The sequence below is a fragment of the Oreochromis niloticus genome, linkage group LG12 (genome assembly GCF_001858045.2).
Source record: "Oreochromis niloticus isolate F11D_XX linkage group LG12, O_niloticus_UMD_NMBU, whole genome shotgun sequence".
Classification (NCBI taxonomy): domain Eukaryota; kingdom Metazoa; phylum Chordata; class Actinopteri; order Cichliformes; family Cichlidae; genus Oreochromis; species Oreochromis niloticus.
Window position 1 is genome coordinate 28983188 of NC_031977.2, and position 18724 is coordinate 29001911.

The 18724-nt window shown below is 39.8% G+C and overlaps 1 protein-coding gene and 1 long non-coding RNA gene across 2 annotated transcripts in view; one reads left to right on the forward strand and one right to left on the reverse strand.

The window, feature by feature from the left end:
* Positions 1-999: 999 nt before the first annotated feature.
* On the reverse strand, positions 1000-13112 carry LOC112848338 (uncharacterized). Its single transcript, XR_003222427.1, has 3 exons — positions 12987-13112; positions 7110-7209; positions 1000-1133 (listed from the first exon to the last, which is right to left on the reverse strand). It is a non-coding gene; the product is annotated as an uncharacterized LOC112848338 (long non-coding RNA).
* The window catches only part of notch1b (notch receptor 1b), a 41638-nt gene continuing 36012 nt past the window's right edge, over positions 13099-18724 (forward strand). Inside the window, exons 1-2 of the mRNA XM_005473596.4 lie at positions 13099-13360; positions 13993-14074. Of these exons, the coding sequence (XP_005473653.1) occupies positions 13303-13360; positions 13993-14074 (140 nt within the window). The 5' untranslated portion in view covers positions 13099-13302. The remainder of the gene's footprint in view (positions 13361-13992; positions 14075-18724) is intronic.

Sequence of the window (18724 nt, forward strand, 5' to 3'; positions counted from 1 at the left end):
TCACATTCACACCTAGAGCCAAATTAGAATCCCCTGTTAACCTAACCCCACTAACTGTATTTGGAGTAATGGGGTTTGTAGGGTTTTTCAGCTGGAATATCTGGAAAGGATCCACAAAGGGAAAAACAAGCACACATGTGTGAGCTCCACAGAGAAAGGTCCCAGCCAGACTGTGCAGGCAGCAGTGGTAGCCATCGTATCACTGTGCTGCCCACTAACAGGTGTAACTGTTAAAATCTTTTTCCACATGTGAGTACTCTGTGGTGAGCTATTAATGTTTATTCACCATTATTTTGGTGCTTTAACTTTTTGTCATTACAATAACACCAGATTTCTGTTGTATTTATTAAATTATAGAACTAATAAACAAGTTTTAATGTTTACCAACGCAACCACGTGAAAGCCTTTTTTGAATCAGATGAATAAGTATAATGATTGCTTTCATCTATTTATTGTCAAACCTACAGGGAGTCACTGGAAACGGGTCGGAAAAAAAACAGTCGAAAAACCCCTGGTATACAGAATACACTTGACGTTTTACATTAAAAAAAAACAATTGTGAGCTAACTGGTTACTTGTTAAAATGTTTCAAGTATAGAGGTAAGAAATTAGATTTGTTTTTGAAAATCTTCTGCTTATGCCTGTATCGATCCTTAAAGTTACAAATGTTTTTTTTTATTTAAAAAGAGCTATTCCATTGAAAAAAAACATTTTGAAACTGATGTTCTTAACTAAACAACCCATTCATTCCTAGGTTCCTGAGTTTCAAAAGAGACGATGGGTGAAGGAAAACAAACAAGATTCAATCAAGATTCACTGTGAAGCAAAGGCAGCAGGCTGAAAATCAGAGTCAAAGCAGCAGGGCCAAAATGGAGCTGGAGCAACAAACACTGGTACAACTTTGTCTTTGGGAATTTAATTCAACCCCCATTGTAAACAAAGGGAGGAAGTGGCGCTGTGTGACTGGTTTGCAGGGACTTCCTGTTTGTGACTGTGTGTCCAAAAACAGAACCAGGGTCTCTGGACCTCCCACGACTCTTCATTCTGGGCCAGAGAACCACTGACCCACTGCGTCTGGCTGTCCGCACATTGTGCTTACGTCGCCAGGGTGCCACCACAATACTGGGAAGCAGCTGCAGATGACATAAAAGTGACAAACTGTTAATGCCATTCAACAGCTACCATTAGTGTAATTAGCTTAATGGGCAGTAGCAGAGGAAATGGCCCAAATGGTGTTTTAACTTACTGGGTCAGAAGATTTAATAGGTTGATATCCCTAATAGGTATCAGAAGCATTGAGTTTCCTTATTGTATATTGTTGTACATGTAGACCGTCTGGCATGGTCGTAAAACTAAAACTGCTGATTGTTCTACCTGTGATTTACTACAAGTGATATTTTTCTCACTCACCCTTGCATCTTGGATGAAAAGTGGGATAGTCATCCTTGTCCTCCTACATTCTCTTGTTTCTACTAGAAGGTTTAATATTTATGTATTTGCAATCACTCTTGCAGGACAAAGAGTAGAGCATATTCATATTATGCTCTCTGAATCTGTTTGACTCCCAAAGTTTAGTTAGTTGGACCATTCTGTCAGTTATACTTACACCTTCATCTGCAAGTCTAAATCTACTTGGTTTTGAATCACATAAGTTTCATTATCACACACTGAGCGTAATTAGCCCTTCACACTCGCCATTCTAACCTCTCACAGATGACACTGATCAAAACATGGGTGTGCAATCATTTTGACTTTTTTTTAACATATATACATATAAACACAGAAGATATATCAGTACAGAAGCTCAGAGACTCACAGCTTAGCCTGAGATGCAACAACAGTTTAAACAGAGGAAACTTTCTTTTTTTTTACTCAGCATTTTCTTTGTTTCCTGTTTTGGCTTTGTGGATGGAGGTTTTGTCTGAGCAGAGATAACTATCATTCAGGAGACCATTCCAGTGAGCGCTGGTATCCTCTGCACTGGTATAAATGGTTCCGTTCAGTTCAGTTCAATTTTATTTATTCAGCGCCAAATCACAACAACACTTGCCTCAAGGCACTTTATATTGTAAGGTAGACAGTACACTCAGAGCTGTGGTGATGCCATTGTTTGCACATAATATGGGCGATGTGGCGATTATAATGGGCCTGAAAGGATCCCTGTGCATGTCTCGTAATTTGTTTGTGAAAACACAGACATGCATCCTTGGTCAGGACTTCAAGCTGACTTCAAAGAGTAACAACAGGAATGACTACTCAGCCATCATGTCTCCAGCTCTGAGATGCATGCAACATAGTAAAACCACTCCTTTAAGTGGAGATTATACTCCATTGCAGGCAACTGCATGAGTAGCTGTTGGATTGCTTGAGCACAATCTCATCTCACATCCTCCCTCGTTTACCATATTTTTTTACATGAACAATTGGCTAAACAATGAAAACACTGTAAGGTTTGTGGGCACAGTGTACTATTTATATTAGTCAAATAAACTGGACTTTAGGGGTCAACTGTACTGACAGCACTGGTACAGAGGGCATAGTGTAAGTATACTCTAAGTGGTCCAGAGAATTAGGCAAGGGAGCGGAAGTCTAATTTAGCACAGGTGGTTTGGCTTAGTTTATTACTCCCTCTCCTTTATCTGCAGTAGCAAGCTGGAACACAGGCCCAAAAGAAGGACAGCAGGAAATGAGCAGAAGCTGGGTGTAGCTGCTCAACCAATCCGGTACTGAGGAGATTTAAGCTGAGCTGAAGAAAGCCTGAATACTTAGGAGAGTACACAATTTGCATATAAATTAGGGTTAGGGTTAAACAATATCACATTTCACCTGTGTATAGTCTATCCTCTGAGGGAAAACCATGGTTCCCTATTATGTATGAGTCTTATAGTCATAAAGTCATAAAAAAGTCAAAAAACACCCAAGTCTCAACAAAATTATTAAATAGAATCCATATTATTCAATAATAATTTTAATATTAGACTACAGGAAGATCCAAATGATGTACTGAAGGTCTAAACAGTATTTATTATGCAGGAGAAAGGTCATCGACATGACACTGTAGGTCATTTTTAAATGATGCATCATTTACAAGGTTAACATAGGTGGTTAAATTCCAAGATGCTATTATTGTTTCTAATTCTACATGAAATTGCCAGTTTTCCAAAGATTAAGACATTTTCCAAACTACCACAACAATACTCTTGGTACTAGACCCTCAGCTTCCTTTAACCTTGCTACTGCAGGAAAGCAGGAGCCAAAGACTCGGGTCTGCATTTCCTCACATTGGGCGACATAATCTACAATTCAGCATTAAAGTGAGTAACCACCCCCCACCTCCCTGATAAGAACAATACAGCAACACCAGGATACATTAATCCATTTTTGAAACACTAAGGAAATAATACGACTGCAATACAATGGCTTATTTTCCTTCCCTCAGGTATGCTTTTTGGACACAGCACTTGTAGGATTTGTCTGTGCTGGATGTGAAGTGTACTGGTATTAAATGTACCCTCCTGAACATGCCAGCACTGTTTAGTGGGAAAGAGGAAATAAAAACAAAAGAGCTGATCGAGCTTTTGCAGACAATTCTTCTCCCACATTGTGATTTTCTTTGAAATGTGGGCTCGAAGGAAGAGAATGCATAAACTGCATCATCATTTCACACAGCACAGCCTCTGGGAAAAAGAATGACTTCATAATTAATGTGTGATAGTGTCAAACAAGTGTAAAGTTAATAGTTTACATTTCCTGTGACCGACAAAGAAGAACAATTAATGCATCAGTGATAACCTACAAGCACATGATGTGACACATATTTTAAAGAAATCACATTATACCTTTTAAACAAATCAATTTCAGTGTATTTATAGCTAAATAATAAATAAAGTGCTGGATGAAGCACACATTTCTTCCAAAAAAAAGGCTCAGCTAAAGCTCAAGTAATTATTTGAAACTGAATTTTGAACAAGATTCACTCTATTTGTTGTGTTGAATCCTGACTAGATTCTTAACTGCCCTGTTTGGTCACAACAGCTCAAGTTTTACAGGCCCTAACACACTGCTCGACTCAGGAATCTGGTAGCAGTTTTAGGCCCCCCGACTGCAACTACATTTAATTATAAACCATCAATTAACATAGCTATTTCCATGCACAAAACATAAAATTATGGTAAAATTATTCAGAAATGACCTAATAAATGACTTTTTATTTGCTCAATTCAAACATGAATCCAACAACACGCAGTTAAAAAGCATAAACATGAGCAGCAAGAGGAGGGTGCACAGAAAAATACTGTACACCACAATGTTAATGTCTTTCCTAAGCCTCTGGCAGACCTTTGGCTCAACTGGACAAAAGCGGTCTTGACCAGCTAATGAGATCCCCTCAGGGGTATGTGAGGGTACGAGGGTCACTTCTTTCCCCATCCATAAAGCTTGATAAAGGCCTGTCAGTGTGTACACTGTAAACAAGTCTGTTACTTATTAGAAAAGGATTGTTTACAGTAATTCCCTGGCAAAACACATGCTTCAGCTAAAAATGACTGCTCAGATCCTTTGGGGCACTCAAGTCACCAACAATCAGATTCAGCAGTTAGCAAAGGAATAAATTGTTATGTCCCACCCTCAGTCGCAGAGGAGAGTAGAGAAAAAGAGGAAATAACAATCGCAGAAAGTAGCTGGCCCTCAGGGCCAAGCCGATCTATTGATGGCTCAGGGGTTTAAAGCAGCTCAGTTTTCAGGTGTCAGTAGGAAAACTGTTGAGCAAGTTCAATATGAAGTACATAAACAATAAAGTCATTTTAGTGCGAGTGTGAAAGATTAAAAAGCAAAGATGAAAAGGTTTGCACTTGTTTGCACTTTGCAACATATTTCTGCACATTTCTTTATGTGTCCCAATGTTACAGCAAGCCAACATGCACAAAACATGAAATGAACTACATGGTGGTGAAGCATGCCTGGACCCGTCCCGTCACACACACCACATCTGCCGCTCCAAGCTGCCCCGCGCCCACCCACGCGCCTCTCAAACAGAAGACCTTTTTTTGCAAAGCAATATTAACATCATATAACTTGGCATGAACCTCATGCTTGTGTACAGTCAATTGAACAAGTTTGGATTATGTCACCGCCAGCTGTCAGAAGTTAATTAGTCATGGCACCAAAGATATGCAATCTTCCTGTTCATATACATAGAGCTATTTTCTGTGTTAGAGTATTTCTTAACAAGTCTAGAGCCATTTAAGCAGCTCTGTGAGACTGGTAATTTGAGATAAACCCCCACCATCATCAAGCTCACATGCTCACAGTGATAATGTTAGCGTGCTGTTAGCTATCTTTTAGCAGTTTAGCATCGTTCTAGCTAAAAGTATGGTTCTTTTTTGTGTCAGTTTAAAATCAAGCACACTGTGTGATACAGTTATTAGTTTCGACTGTGAAAGGGTAAGGGCGCCATTTGTCACTTAGAACAACTAGTCAAACACGAAAAGCTAACACATGACCTCTGGCTACATGGCTACGTCTACACTAGCCTGGATAAATTTGAAAACACTATCATTTTCATTTGTTTTCAATGAGTTGTTCATCCACATTAAAATGTCCAAAAACACTTACGTTCCAGTACTGCGCATGCGTGAAACGCGAGGCGATTCGACCTGCCTCATTTCTGTCGCCGTTTATTTACTTTCCGGCTCTTTGAAACGTCGCGGCAAAATCTTGAGGAAAAGCACCGAGTTTTTTAAATGGACTAACAATGAGGTGGAGTTGTTGCTGCGAGTAACACAAAAGTACAAAGTTGCAAAAGCAAGTGAGAATTAAAGAATTTGAAGAAAAGCTATCTGGAGCATGTACAAACTGATATTAATCTTTAATAGGGCTGTCAAAATTGAGAGCAAACAAAACAACTGCTGTGTAATGCCCTCCGCTATATTAGTTTAACAGGCTCCGGGTTCGCTGTCCGGAGCCTATTAATGTGTTCGCTAACCCGGAGCCTATTAATGTGTTCGCTGTCCACTGGACAGCGAACACATTAACAAATTACGAGACATGCACAGGGATCCTTGCAGGCCTATTATAATCGCCACATTACCCATATTATGTGCAAACAATGGCATTTCCTTGACCGAAAATGCCATTTCAGTGTGGACGGAAAACCAAAACGGAGAGAAAAAGATACGTTTTCAAACAAAAATGTATTAGACATGGCCTCTGACTATAGGAAATGTTTTGTTTTGGTTTGTAATCTTTTTACAGTCGGTAATGAACTTACAACAAAAAAAAGACCTTATGGTCACAGGAAAGGAAAAGTCAGAGGATCACCAATGCTGGTAGAGTCACAATTTTCTAAACTGTCAACTTGTGTTGTGTGGTGCCACAGGAAAAACCAATGAGAATAAATCTTATAAGCTTGGCACCAGAACATGTAATTTGGAGAGGCAACCAACTCTGACAGCGGGCATTTATTTCAACTTAGTTTAGTATTTTAAAAAAAAGTAAATTCATGTCCCTTATATGCCCTTATGCACTCATGCACACTGTGTCCGCAGAAAGACCCAATTTACACCAAAACTGTTCCGCAAGAGGCAATAAATATAACTATATACTGGGCCACTTGTTTAAATATTAATAATCTACTTTAAACACACCTCAGTACCACAATACAGGTAGAGTACACTGTTAAAACTGTTGTCATGGTTTTTGTGCCGTTCTGTCTAACATGTTTCTTTCCATTAAAGGAAAGTGAAGGTGCCTGGCTGCAATATGTGTGCCTCATTTATAGCTCAGAGATGATTGGATTCAGCCTGAATACCACACCCTACAGAAGGAGCCAAGATGGCTACCATTAAGGGAGAGGATGATTCACATCTCCACTTTCCAAAGAGCCACGCCTGTGCCAATGTGTAACTTCTGCAATGTGTTTTGTGTTCAAGGTTAAAGGTGTGACCAGGGCTGAGCTGCCATTTCTTTTGAACAGTTCTTTCTTGTTAGACAGGACATTTTTATTATTAGTATTAATGTTTTGGTTTGTTTCTTTTGGTCAGGTTAGTTCAGGTTGCTCCGTTTGGATTCATAGAAAAACTTGTTTGTTTGTTGCTTTGGCATTGGCTCACCTCAGTATAACTTTTGTACTCCTATAATTGTGAAACTTGCTCTAGTGGCTACTTGGGACTTGGAGGAAGATGGATGCTCTTCATGTTGTGTTTCCATCCCCTAGACAGGGGATAACAAAACATGGAGAAATGTAGTCACAGTTTTAAAAGTGCAGGATTACATCTTGGATTGCATAGTGTAAAAGGCAAGAGATCACCAACTATGAGCGCAAAATTTTCTCAACACATTTACATTTGTTTCCGAGTCGACTTACCTCGTGTTCCAAAGTCTATGTCTTCCTCAGTCAACCTAGTTACCGCGAATGCTACAAAAACACTAAAGCCTCAATTACCCAGACCTAAAATTGGGTTAGAAACTGCCTGGCACCAATTAGTTGGCAGGGAAAACTATGTATTCCCTCACCAGTTGGTGAGTGGATGCTGGAAGTTGCCAGCAGTACTAAAACCTTCTTGTGAATGTTTGGGCTGCTAGTAGATTGCCACAATTGTCAATAATTTATAGGGAAGATGCTGACTTGTCTGCAAACACTTGCCAACCACTTGCTAAGCAGTGGAGAAATTTTGAAGAGTCCAATGCCAACTGGAAACGGATCATTCACCATCAAAATAAAAGATGTGCCTTTGAAACATCAGTGGTAAGGCACAACTTTTATTTTAAAAGTAAATGTTGCACCAGCACTGGAAACTATGGGAAACTGCAGCAACCAGTTAGCGACCAAAGCAATCACAAGGAGGTTTTTGTAGCACCCTTCTTGCAACCTACTTCACCAACAGCTAGTAACCACTAGCCAAATAATTGGGGAATATATATTTTTCCATATTGACCAGAGATTACCAGGTTGTAACCAACTGGTCTCTAGGCCAATGTGGTTGAAGCCTAAGCTATTATTAACCAGCTAAAAACTTGAGCTTGAGTTGCAACAACTTATCAAGCAATGTAGGTGTTTAACATTTTAATTACCAAACTGTAAGAATTAATTTTACTTATTGGTTTATAAAGTAGAATTCCGCAGAGGGAGCATGGTAACCTCTTTGGATAGGCCTGGATCTCCAAAGCACATCCATAATGGTGAAAATGAACACCTAGGTAATGGTAAACCTATGAAGGTATGTAAGAAGTCTAGGACATTTTTGATTTTTGCTTGATCTTAACCACCACATCATCAAATAGTTTGTGGTGTAGTTTTCTGATTAAGCAGCTATCTGCTTTTGAGATTGATAACACGGAACAGGTCTTTCCATCTGTGCTGTGAAGACAGAGCTCAACCCCCCCAAAGTCAACACAATGAGAAGGAAATCAACATAAATCCTGTTTACTTTCCACCTCACAATGTGATACAATAAACACATTTCCCCCCTTTCCCCACAATGAACTACAGCACAATGGTGGGTTATTTCAATAAAATACAGCCTTTGTATGCACTGAGGATATATGTATATATATATATATATATATATATATATTCACCTATCCTCCTATCCTTCTATCATGACCTGACATGACCATCTATAAGAATACACCGACACCACCAAATCACACTGATTAAAGAAAAGCTCCTCGAGATTCAGACTCTAACCTATGTGTAAATCCAGCTTTCGACATGTCAAATGGGACCACACAGCATGTGTTCCCTTTTGCAATAGGAGATATGAAATATGCATATTAGTGTGAAGAACAAAGACTCTAATGATAGCAACCAGCAGTCCACAAAAGGCTAAGTCAAAAGACAGGTTAACTAAGGGAAACATCATTTGTTTAGATAGTATATCTTCAAAATTGCTCGAATCTCAAAAAATATTTAACTTCTATCTAAGTAAAAATACCAATGCAAAAATATTCCATTGCAAGTAAGCCAGACTATACTTTTATGTTCTTAGGTTTATTGGTCAAAGCTGATTTATGAGCTTAATGTGATAAAGGTCACCAGAATGACACATTTGCATTATCTACCTGTGCATTTTTGACCATAATTGTTATGTGTTAACAGGTGTGCATCCACATTGAAACGACCGAAAACGCTTACGTTCCAGTCCTGCGCATGCGCAAAAGCGAGTGAGCGATAAAGAATTTGAAGAAAAGCTATCTGGAGCATGTACAAACTGATATTAATCTTTTTTGGGCTGTCAAAATTGAGAGCAATCAAAACAACTGCTGTATAATGCACTCCGCTATCTTTGTTTAATTGGTCACATGACTGCATCACATGACTAAAATGCGTCATCGTTTTAGAAAGTCTGCGTTTTTGAGTGTCCACACTGCAACGGGACAGCTCCGTTTTGAAATGTATGCGTTTTCAAAACGCTACGTTTTTCCTTGAGGAAAACGCCGTCTCAGTGTGGACGGAAGGCCAAAACGGAGAGAAAACGATGCGTTTTCAAACGAAAACGCATTAGTGTGGACGTAGCCTAAATGTAGGTTAAATGGGGAAAGGGGTTTCAACGACACCTTTATATTTTTTCTCTTTCAAGCAGATGTTTCACCTGACACCTCTTGGCAGACTCTCCATGTGTCACTGTGTAGTTTGTTAAGCCTGGTGATGTTGATAGAGATTGCTGACACCTACATATGATTGACAAGTCAGAATTAAGAAGGTTTATTTGTCATCCTACACTAATCTAAAAGTAATTTCCAAAGATGCAGGGAGTGTGTCTAACTCTTTATTGTACCACTGAAAACTAAACTCTTTAGACAAAAGAACCAGTGTAAATAGTTTTAACAACCACAATATTAACTGACTTCTAGGTACTTACTCTTGAGTTGGTTGGGAGGGGGAAAAGGATGTGATTTATTAAATTTATCCAAAGCTTAGAAAGAATAAAAAGAAAAACACTGGGAGTGATCAGCAGTGCTTTGGGGACTAAAGGCTGTAGAAGGACAAGAATTTGTGGCTATAGCTCATCTTGTTGACCAGGTTACTCAAATGCCAAGAAATGTGGTCATTTCTTGTGTGTTTCTTCGCCTACTTGTTCATTGGTCTCTTGTCTCCACTGTTCTGTCAAATTAAGGTTTATAGTTCAAATTAATTAAATGTATTCAAATTAAGAATAAATACACAATCCAAAAAGATGCTACAATGTGACAATCAACTAATAGAGCAATAAGAAGAAGCCGGAAAGAAGTTCACAGTGGATTTTAAAAAATACCATCAGACGCCTCGGGGTTGGCTAAAAGCGAGTGGTATTAGGTTGGTATTTCAAACCGATTTAAAACTGTCAGCTGATGAACAGGACTTTGTGTTGAATGGCTTATTCCAGAGCCTAGGGGCAATAACAGAGAAAGGCCGGTCACCTTTTAGAGTTCAAACTATGAAGTTAAAATAAAGCCAATTCAGTGTTTCACATTTACCCAGTGCAAAATAAGATGTGTTGACATTTCCATATATCAATTAAAGGTCTACCTGCTGTGAAACATGGTGGAGGTACCATCATAGTTTAAATGAGCTTTACTATCTCATGGTATGAACTATTTGCAGTATTTGGGGGAACAATGGACTCAACATTATATCGAGAAACTTTAGAGAGAATCTCAGAACAGCAGGGAAGTAGAAGGGTAAAATCATGTCAGGTCAGAGTCGTGACCTTAACCCAGTTGAGAAAGTGTTATGTCAACTTCCCAAAAATCTTTATGAACTGAAACTGTTTTGTCGGGAGGAATGACCCCAGATTCCTCCTTGTTGTCAGGAGTTCAGGAACCCTTTCTAGCTTACATTGTGAATGATGTACAGCAGTGGTCCCCAACCCCTGGGCCACGGGCCGGTCCGTGAGTCGTTTGGTACCGGGATGTGAGTGTTGAGGCTCGGGTGTGAAATTTATGGTTTTCAGGGTTTTTATCGTTATTTGACTGCAGTTGGCTGCAGATCAGGTAAGACACACATATAGAAGTATATAGTGTAGAAAAATGTACAAGCAAAAATGTACAAGCTTTTTCTATACAACCTTCATATAGGTTTGAGAGATTCACACACTCTAAAACTGACTCTGCAACAGAAGGCATGTATGAACTTAAAAATAGAAAGCTTTGGGACATTATATGGCATTATTTTAATAGTTATTTCTTCCAAAAAAAAACAACATAAAAGGAAATAATTTGATGTAATATTTTCTTATTAGCTTTAAATGTGAGACTTCAACTACTGACCCCAGAAAACTAAATAAACAGGTATCATCAGTTTGTTTTGTCTAGCTGTGCATGACAGCCGTTACCTGTGTGAAGCTGCTTACACTCTGTTCACAAACCACCCGATGGGAATCTGCTGACTCTGCGTACTAAATGAAAATTTGCGTGTACCTCTGTCAGCATTTATTTATCACTGTAGAAGATCGTAACTCCTCACAGGCTTTGGCGGTTTGTCATGCTCAGGTGGAGGGGTGCAGGACAAGGCTGGACTGGTGTGGGTGTTTAAAGACAAGCTAATAAACTAGTGTTCCTGGATTCATGGCTGATCTGGCCAATATTTGTGTCTATATTTGCATATACCTTACCACTGGCTATATTCCATGCCTTTTGGCCCTGAAGTAACATACAAGAGTTCACTTTTTTTGTTTAGTTGCTTCACGGTGCTGCTTGTATTTGGATAATTGCCAGAGTAACTGTTTCAGTTTTTCTACATTATTGTGTAAGTGCAAGTTGCTCAACTGTAAATGCTGACACTTATCAAATCAACAATTATCAGTGCCACAAATTAAAATTTTTGTTTGCTGTCTTGGTTCAACCTTTCTCCCAGTCTCCCACTCCAGCTTCCTTTAGTTGACTGTGTGGGCACCTATAAAAAGCAGGTAAAACATGTTTATGTAACGGGGATTACTGTTGTGATTCTTATTAATAGTAACTGTTTTTTAATGATCTTCTATCCATTATACTATTTTGTTCTGTGTTTTAACCAGGTCTTGTACTGTTATACCCCCCATATTAATTTTTAGTTTTATTGTGATTATTCTTAGTTTTCATTCTTTTGATCTTGCAGCAATTTTGTGAATTCATTTCCATGAAAATCACTTTATAAATAAACTTTACCTACTTATTCACTTGAAATGGTTATGGAAAAAAGGGTAGCAATGGTTAAAGTTATCATTATCAACCATATACTGTTTTCAGAGTTGGATTTACAGCTAAACTTTATTTTATATGCAAAAAGGTGTTACTGGGTATAACTTCGACCTCTGTAGAAAGACAGAGTTGTCCTGTGAAAAAGCATGATAATACAACACTATGCTGTTGTATTATTACCAGTCTATTCATGTATAAGCAGCTTTTGTAAAAGTGTTTATAAAAATGCAAAATCACTTAATGTATTTTGTACTATATAGCATCTTAGGTCGCAGAGTAACAATGAAAGCTATCTAATAAAAGTGAATTAAGTAAAAATCAGCATGTTTTATTTTTAAAGTGAATGCATCGACTCAAAGAAACCCTTTCAAATTAAAAGACTCCAATCAGGACTACCGGCATTTGAAATATTAAGTTGACTAATAATGTTCATGTTTATTTTCGCGGAGTTTGTGTAATGTTTTACAGTAAAGGCAAATTAAATGTAGCCTACTAAATATATTAGCACTGTGTCATGCTGTCACTATGATAAAAAAATAGAAAACTACAAGGCTTGTGAAGTCGTTTAACCGCGTTAAACTGGCATAAAGTACAATAAAGCAACCCCAGTAGAAGTAGAGCCTGTCTTTATTTAAGCTGTTAAGGACTAAGACAATTCATAGATCGACTGGATTAACGTCCAGTCCCTTTTTTAAAGTGCCCAACAGTTTCTTTTTAACTCCCACGGTAAATACTTGATGTAATCTGCAGGACTAATGATCCAGACGTGTTAATTAACCTCTCACTACATGGGAAAACCGCTCGGGGGAAACACAAACAAACTTCCTTACTGTCACTTTATCAAGTTGTGCAGCTTGCGCCTGTCTGGGGACCAACTGAGTGATTGTTCATGTGTCCGTGGAAGAAAAACGCCCCTCGGTGCGGAGCGGCGGATGGAGATCAGATCATTTCCAACTCGGGACCCGAAGTGACAACATCTCATGCTCGGAGTTCAGCGTTACTGATTTTTTTTTTTAAAACTCTCTCTCTGTGGACCTTACTCAAGAACTGAAATAGTTTTTGTATTTTCACTCGAAGAGGAAGACACATTATCGGATCTATGAAAAAACCCACGTGGATTTGTACAATCATTTTAAACCAGAAGGAATGCATATTTTGTTTGTCAAACTAACTTTCTTGTTGTCGCTGATAGGAGTAACACGAGGTGAGTGGCGGGGGAATCTCTCGGTGGTAGTTTCCTGCTTGAGAAAGTTAAGAAAAAAAAATCACTTTTATGAATATTTACTCTGTAAAATGTCCAAAAGTGTCTGAATTGATCTTGATGCGCTCACTTTTTTGTGACTTGAAACTAAAGTGCAGAATTTTCCAAACTTTATTGCCGCCTGCAAGGTTCATTATTAGCAGTCATCATGTTTAATTTTTAATTTTTTATTTTTTTGCACCTGTTGGATTTAGCAACACTTTTACGATTTCAGCTCTCCTGGATCAGTTTGCGCATTTTTGCTCTGCAGGCAGCTCTTGAGCACTTGCCCGGCAAACACAACTTTTTCTCACTAGTGTGTAAACGCATGCCTTTGCAGTCTGGATTGGGAGCAGTGTGAGCTTTTTAATAATATCGCAAAGCTGTTCTATTCCCCGAGATGGCACAGTCTTTTTTTTTATTAGGACAGCTAAACTACAATATGTGATTCACACTTAGATTTTACATTTATGGGGAGAAACAAACATATGTGGAAGCTGTTCTTTCTGCAACACCTGGAGGCTGTACAGGCAATAATCAGTGATTTCAGAGGAGTGTGAGGAAAGCACACAAGTATTAAAACTTTCTTTTTGCAGGTCTGAGATGCTCCAAACAGGCGGAGTCGTGTTTGAACCAGGGGAAATGTCAAACAACTGTAGATGGCAACGAAGAGTGCAAGTAAGTTCAACAACTGCATTTACTTTTCTTTTTTTTTTAAACCAAAGAATAATAAGAAACATCTGCACGGAAGAGATGTGGGATTGTGGAATCTATGAGATTTATTTTATTTTTCATTTTTATTGTTACTCTTCTGGGAGGCAAATGGCCAGCGAGCTGAGACAGAAACTGAGTGGACATTGATGAGGACAGGGGTCACCCGATGAGAGAGAGTGTGCTACTGCCACCACACTCTCTCCTCTGCAGCCAAACTCTCGCGGCCCTAAATCTTGTTTTTCTTTTCTTTCACGAAGCGACAGCTGGGTTTGCCAGAAGCTCGGCGACCATTGTTCTCCCCTACGATTAATTCTGTGTGACTAATCTGGGTGAGGCTTCCCAGAGAGACCCTCAGACCCTGTCCTCCTACAACCCCCCCTCCTCTCTCCTGGGATTTTGTCCCCTCCTCAATGGCCCTCAGTGCTCTCTCTCTCTCTCTCTCTCAGTCCCCTGGACAGATGGCAGAGGCTGGAGGATTTTCTAACCTGCTAAAAATGGGGACGAGTTCTGCATTTTGTCTGCAGAGTTTTGTGTTTTGAGATGTTTTCACTTCAGATGCTCCGACAACATGCTCCCACAACAATAGCCTTCCTTGGCTCTATTTCCACCCTGGCATGAGCTGCATCAGCCAGTGTCACCTTACTGTCGCAAAGACCGGTGACCGCCGAGTGATTGAGCTGGCCAGGTCACAGCTTTGGGACTGAAAGACCTTGGCAGCCATCTTGGCCCTTTGCCACATCTTAATTTGGTCTTGTTGTGTATTCACCCCCACCCAATCCCACCCCACCTCCTCACTGGGCCACAAAGCAATCATTGTGCCCCTGCACTGTCTTCCCTCTCAGACTTCTCCAATTAAACATGGAGATGGGCATCGTCGCAGTTTTGAAAAGGTTTGAGCGGGCACACGAGGTTCAGCATGCCTTTGTGTGTTTCAGTGTTTTCTCCCTCATTGTGTTAGTTGTCAGCACGCCACCAGAGGGCCAAAAAAATAAAGTTCAAAGGTTCTCCGAGGTCAGGCAGACTGTCTAAACAGACATAAAACAGACAATAAAACAGTAACTGCTTTCGATTCCATCTTTTCTGAAAGGTAGCTCTGGGCATTTGGTTTTGCTTGCATTTCTATTACAAGATGTTTTTCACAGTGATATGAAGTTAAGAAGAATTTACTCAGAGAAAATTGTTAGGCTTTGTGCGTATAAATGTGTGTAGTTTCTCAATGTCAAGAGGAAATTTAATATTGTTAAAAGTAGCGATTTAGAGCGACATTTAAGGGCAACTTGAATTACTTCACAATCGCTGTTGTACAAAGTCCCGTGTGCAAGTTTTAGAACTTGAAAAGAGATGAAAAATGCACAGAATCAATACAGGAGAAGCTGTTATATACTTTTAGACTTTCAGTTCCTAGTATTAGGCAGACCAAGTCACTGGATTTTTACTACATGATGCAAGAAACGGCACTGCTGAACTCTTTTTTTTTTTTTTTTTTAAGTGAATTCTGCGTCTAACACAATATTTTTCTTTAAAAAAATGTAAGTCTCTCACTGATGAAATGCCAAAAGTCATTTTCTCAGCCTTTAAAAAGCTTCCCCAGAACCTTAAAACACAATATACAATGCGTACTTAGCAGGTTAATTGGCCAGTAAGCTGATCTTCAAAGTGAACCAGTGTAAGAGATTAACAAACCAGCTTCTTGCTTCACTCTACAGCTCCAAAACTCAGAGAGACGTTTACTGATGCTATCGCTCTTTTTACATGAACCTCATTCTCCAAGATTGATGACTTCCATAGTAAGTGGGTTGATCCAGCCAGTGCTTCAGCTCTTGTTAAAGCAGCACAGCTGGAAGTATCATGACATGAACAGCGAGAAATAATTGCAACCAGGTGGATCCTGTTTGAAGCTTAGTGTAAAAATAGGTGTAAGATGATGATTAATGTGCGCTTTTTTTAATCAGTTAAATGTTTACAACATTCTCAGCTCACAGATTGTGTTTTTCTTCTTCATGCTTGTCAGAATTACAGTCTGGGTTTCTCCTCAACCAATTAGCTGCTACTCTCGAACTCAAGTGCTATATCAAGGTCAAGTAAGTGGCATTGGATAGTTCAGTTTTATATAGTTTGTCAAAGATGCCTACTTGACATGCCATGCCATAAATACCTCATCCTCGTATCTGGCTTGGCCCAATGACATCCCAACTGAAGTTTATCTCCAGAGAGCTTCGAGGAGGCCTCTCATTTACTGCGTAGGCTTGGCAGCAGCAGAAGGCAGTGACAGAGCTGAGCCAATCCAGACTAGGAAAAATAACTCACAGATTCCAGTGGCACAATGGCCAGAATCAAAGCGGCTTGCAGCAGAGCTCCCTCTCTTTCCCGAGAGTTGAGAGATGTCAGGCTGGGACAGGGGTGAGGAAGGATGCTGCTGAAAGATCACATACTTTCACCGTTAGCTGGTCAAAGTGATGAAAAAACGCAGCTGAAAGCATGTTGATAGCAGCGTGAAGTGGTGAGCTGTTGTAAGGGTTTACGTTTGCATAATAGGTGGAGGATCGGAGTTTGGCCAGATGAATACTATAGACCCACTGTCATCTCTCGACTATAGCAGCATCCAGTGCCTTTATTTACTTCAGCTGCAGAAGGTAGCAGGCCCTTGTTTGAAGCTGCCTTCTAATTCCCTTTGTTTGGTGACTATTACTGATCATTTTGTTACTCAATTGTGCAATTTAAAGCAAACAATTTAAATTAAAAGCCCCCTGCCATTTAGGGGGACAAAAACCCTTTGTATTTTAACAGGTATTTAATTATGAAAAGTTTATAACTGTATCATACACAAAAGACCAAGTTTCAAGCACTGGGGCTTTAATACACTTTTTTTTTTTCGAGCTAAGATCTAATCATAGCAACATGACAACATCAATGCCTTGATATGGTTCATTTGCAACTTTCGATTGCATGCGACAGTCCTTGTGAGTAAACTAAGTTGGCTCACTTGTTGCTGAGATGCATCTGTGTGTTTGTTTGTTTCCAAAACCTAAGCTCCGCTCTCAATTTATGAGCTTGAAAGCGCTGTGCATAAAGTTTTCCATTTTCAGCCTGCACACACTGAGCTGGTTGGAAATTCCCTGAAATAAATACGGGTAAAGCTGTTTATTTCTAATTTATCGTTAAGAACACACCTGCCTTCACACACCTGTGCTCGCAGCGACACTAAGTAGCCATATCTGCCCCTTTGATTTGATTCAAATTTAGGCTCTGAAAATGTGAGAAGTTTAATCCTGCTGTTAGGATCTGCTCATTTGTTGGCATTTTGAGCGAACGTTGCCTCAGATAACAGCCAGTCGTTAATTCCTTGCTGGTATGTGCAACTGCTACAGTATTAGACCCACCTTCAATGAAAGTGAGCCCTTGTCTCTCCGGTTCTGGGCATTCTTCAATGGCACCTCTGTTCACTCCAGTCAGATGAGTCTATCTTAGCCTCCCCCGCATGCTCTCCACTCCCCCCTGCACCTCTATTCAGAGTCAGGAAGCAGAATCCAAGTGGCCTAAGGGAAGAAAAGGTGCCGTATCTGATCATATCATCACACAACGAGAAGCACATAGTGCGAGCCTTTTATATGGCCACTGCTGCCAGTGTTAGGTTCCCTTTGGCTCGAGTCCGCCTGGTGAGAGGAGAGCTCTGGCTGACTGAAGCGACTTGGTGGTGGGGAACCTCGGTGCCGAGGATTAGTGATATTTGAGCCCCCCTGTTTGGCATATGCCAAGACAAATCACATAAACTTTGATCATAGGCTAAGAGGACGGACAGTCAGCGTGTGTGTGTGTGTGAGAGAGAGAGGGAGAGAGAGAGAGAGAGACAAAGAAGCTTTGCACACTCCAAACCACACTTCCTCATTTCTTTTATTTTCCTTCCGCCAGACCACCTGTCTTTGGGTTATAGTATAACAACTAGGAGGGACACGCACTCTCCTACACAGCAGCATGCTCCATAATACCCATGATTACTTGTGGTTTTGCCCATTCAGCTTCACATAGAAAAATGACTTTGTCTGCCAGGTGTGCTTTTAGCTTGCAGTCACACTCACACACAGAATAATTAAGAGAGTGGAGTGTGATGCCTTTATCGTGAACCAGAGCAGTTTATTCAGCAGTAATGCAGATTGTAGGACTGATATTAGTGTCTGTTACATGGGAATTAAAATAAAAAATACAGCTTTGCTCAAGGGTTAAAAGTTTCAGTAGGAATCATAGTGTGCTAGGATTGTTTGGGAGTGGTCAGAATTTGCCTTTGATAGAAAGGGCTGCGCTCTCCAAATATACTGAAGTGATCAAATCTAATCTAACTTTGTTTTTAATTACATTAAAGCAGGGGGGTTTATTCAGTGGGGACACTGAAGGGGAGGTGTGGAGGTGAATTTCAATTGTATTCATTGGTGGAGATATTTCTCAAGCTCTAACACTGATACAATATTTAAAGATTAGAAATGTAATGGAAATAAACGTTAAAAAGTCACAGTATTACAACCAAAAGTTCTGTATTTCCCCTCATGCCAACACAAAGCTGTAGAGCATGGACACATGAGTTCTGGAGGTGTTCTTTGTGACTCCCACCAGGGTCTCTGA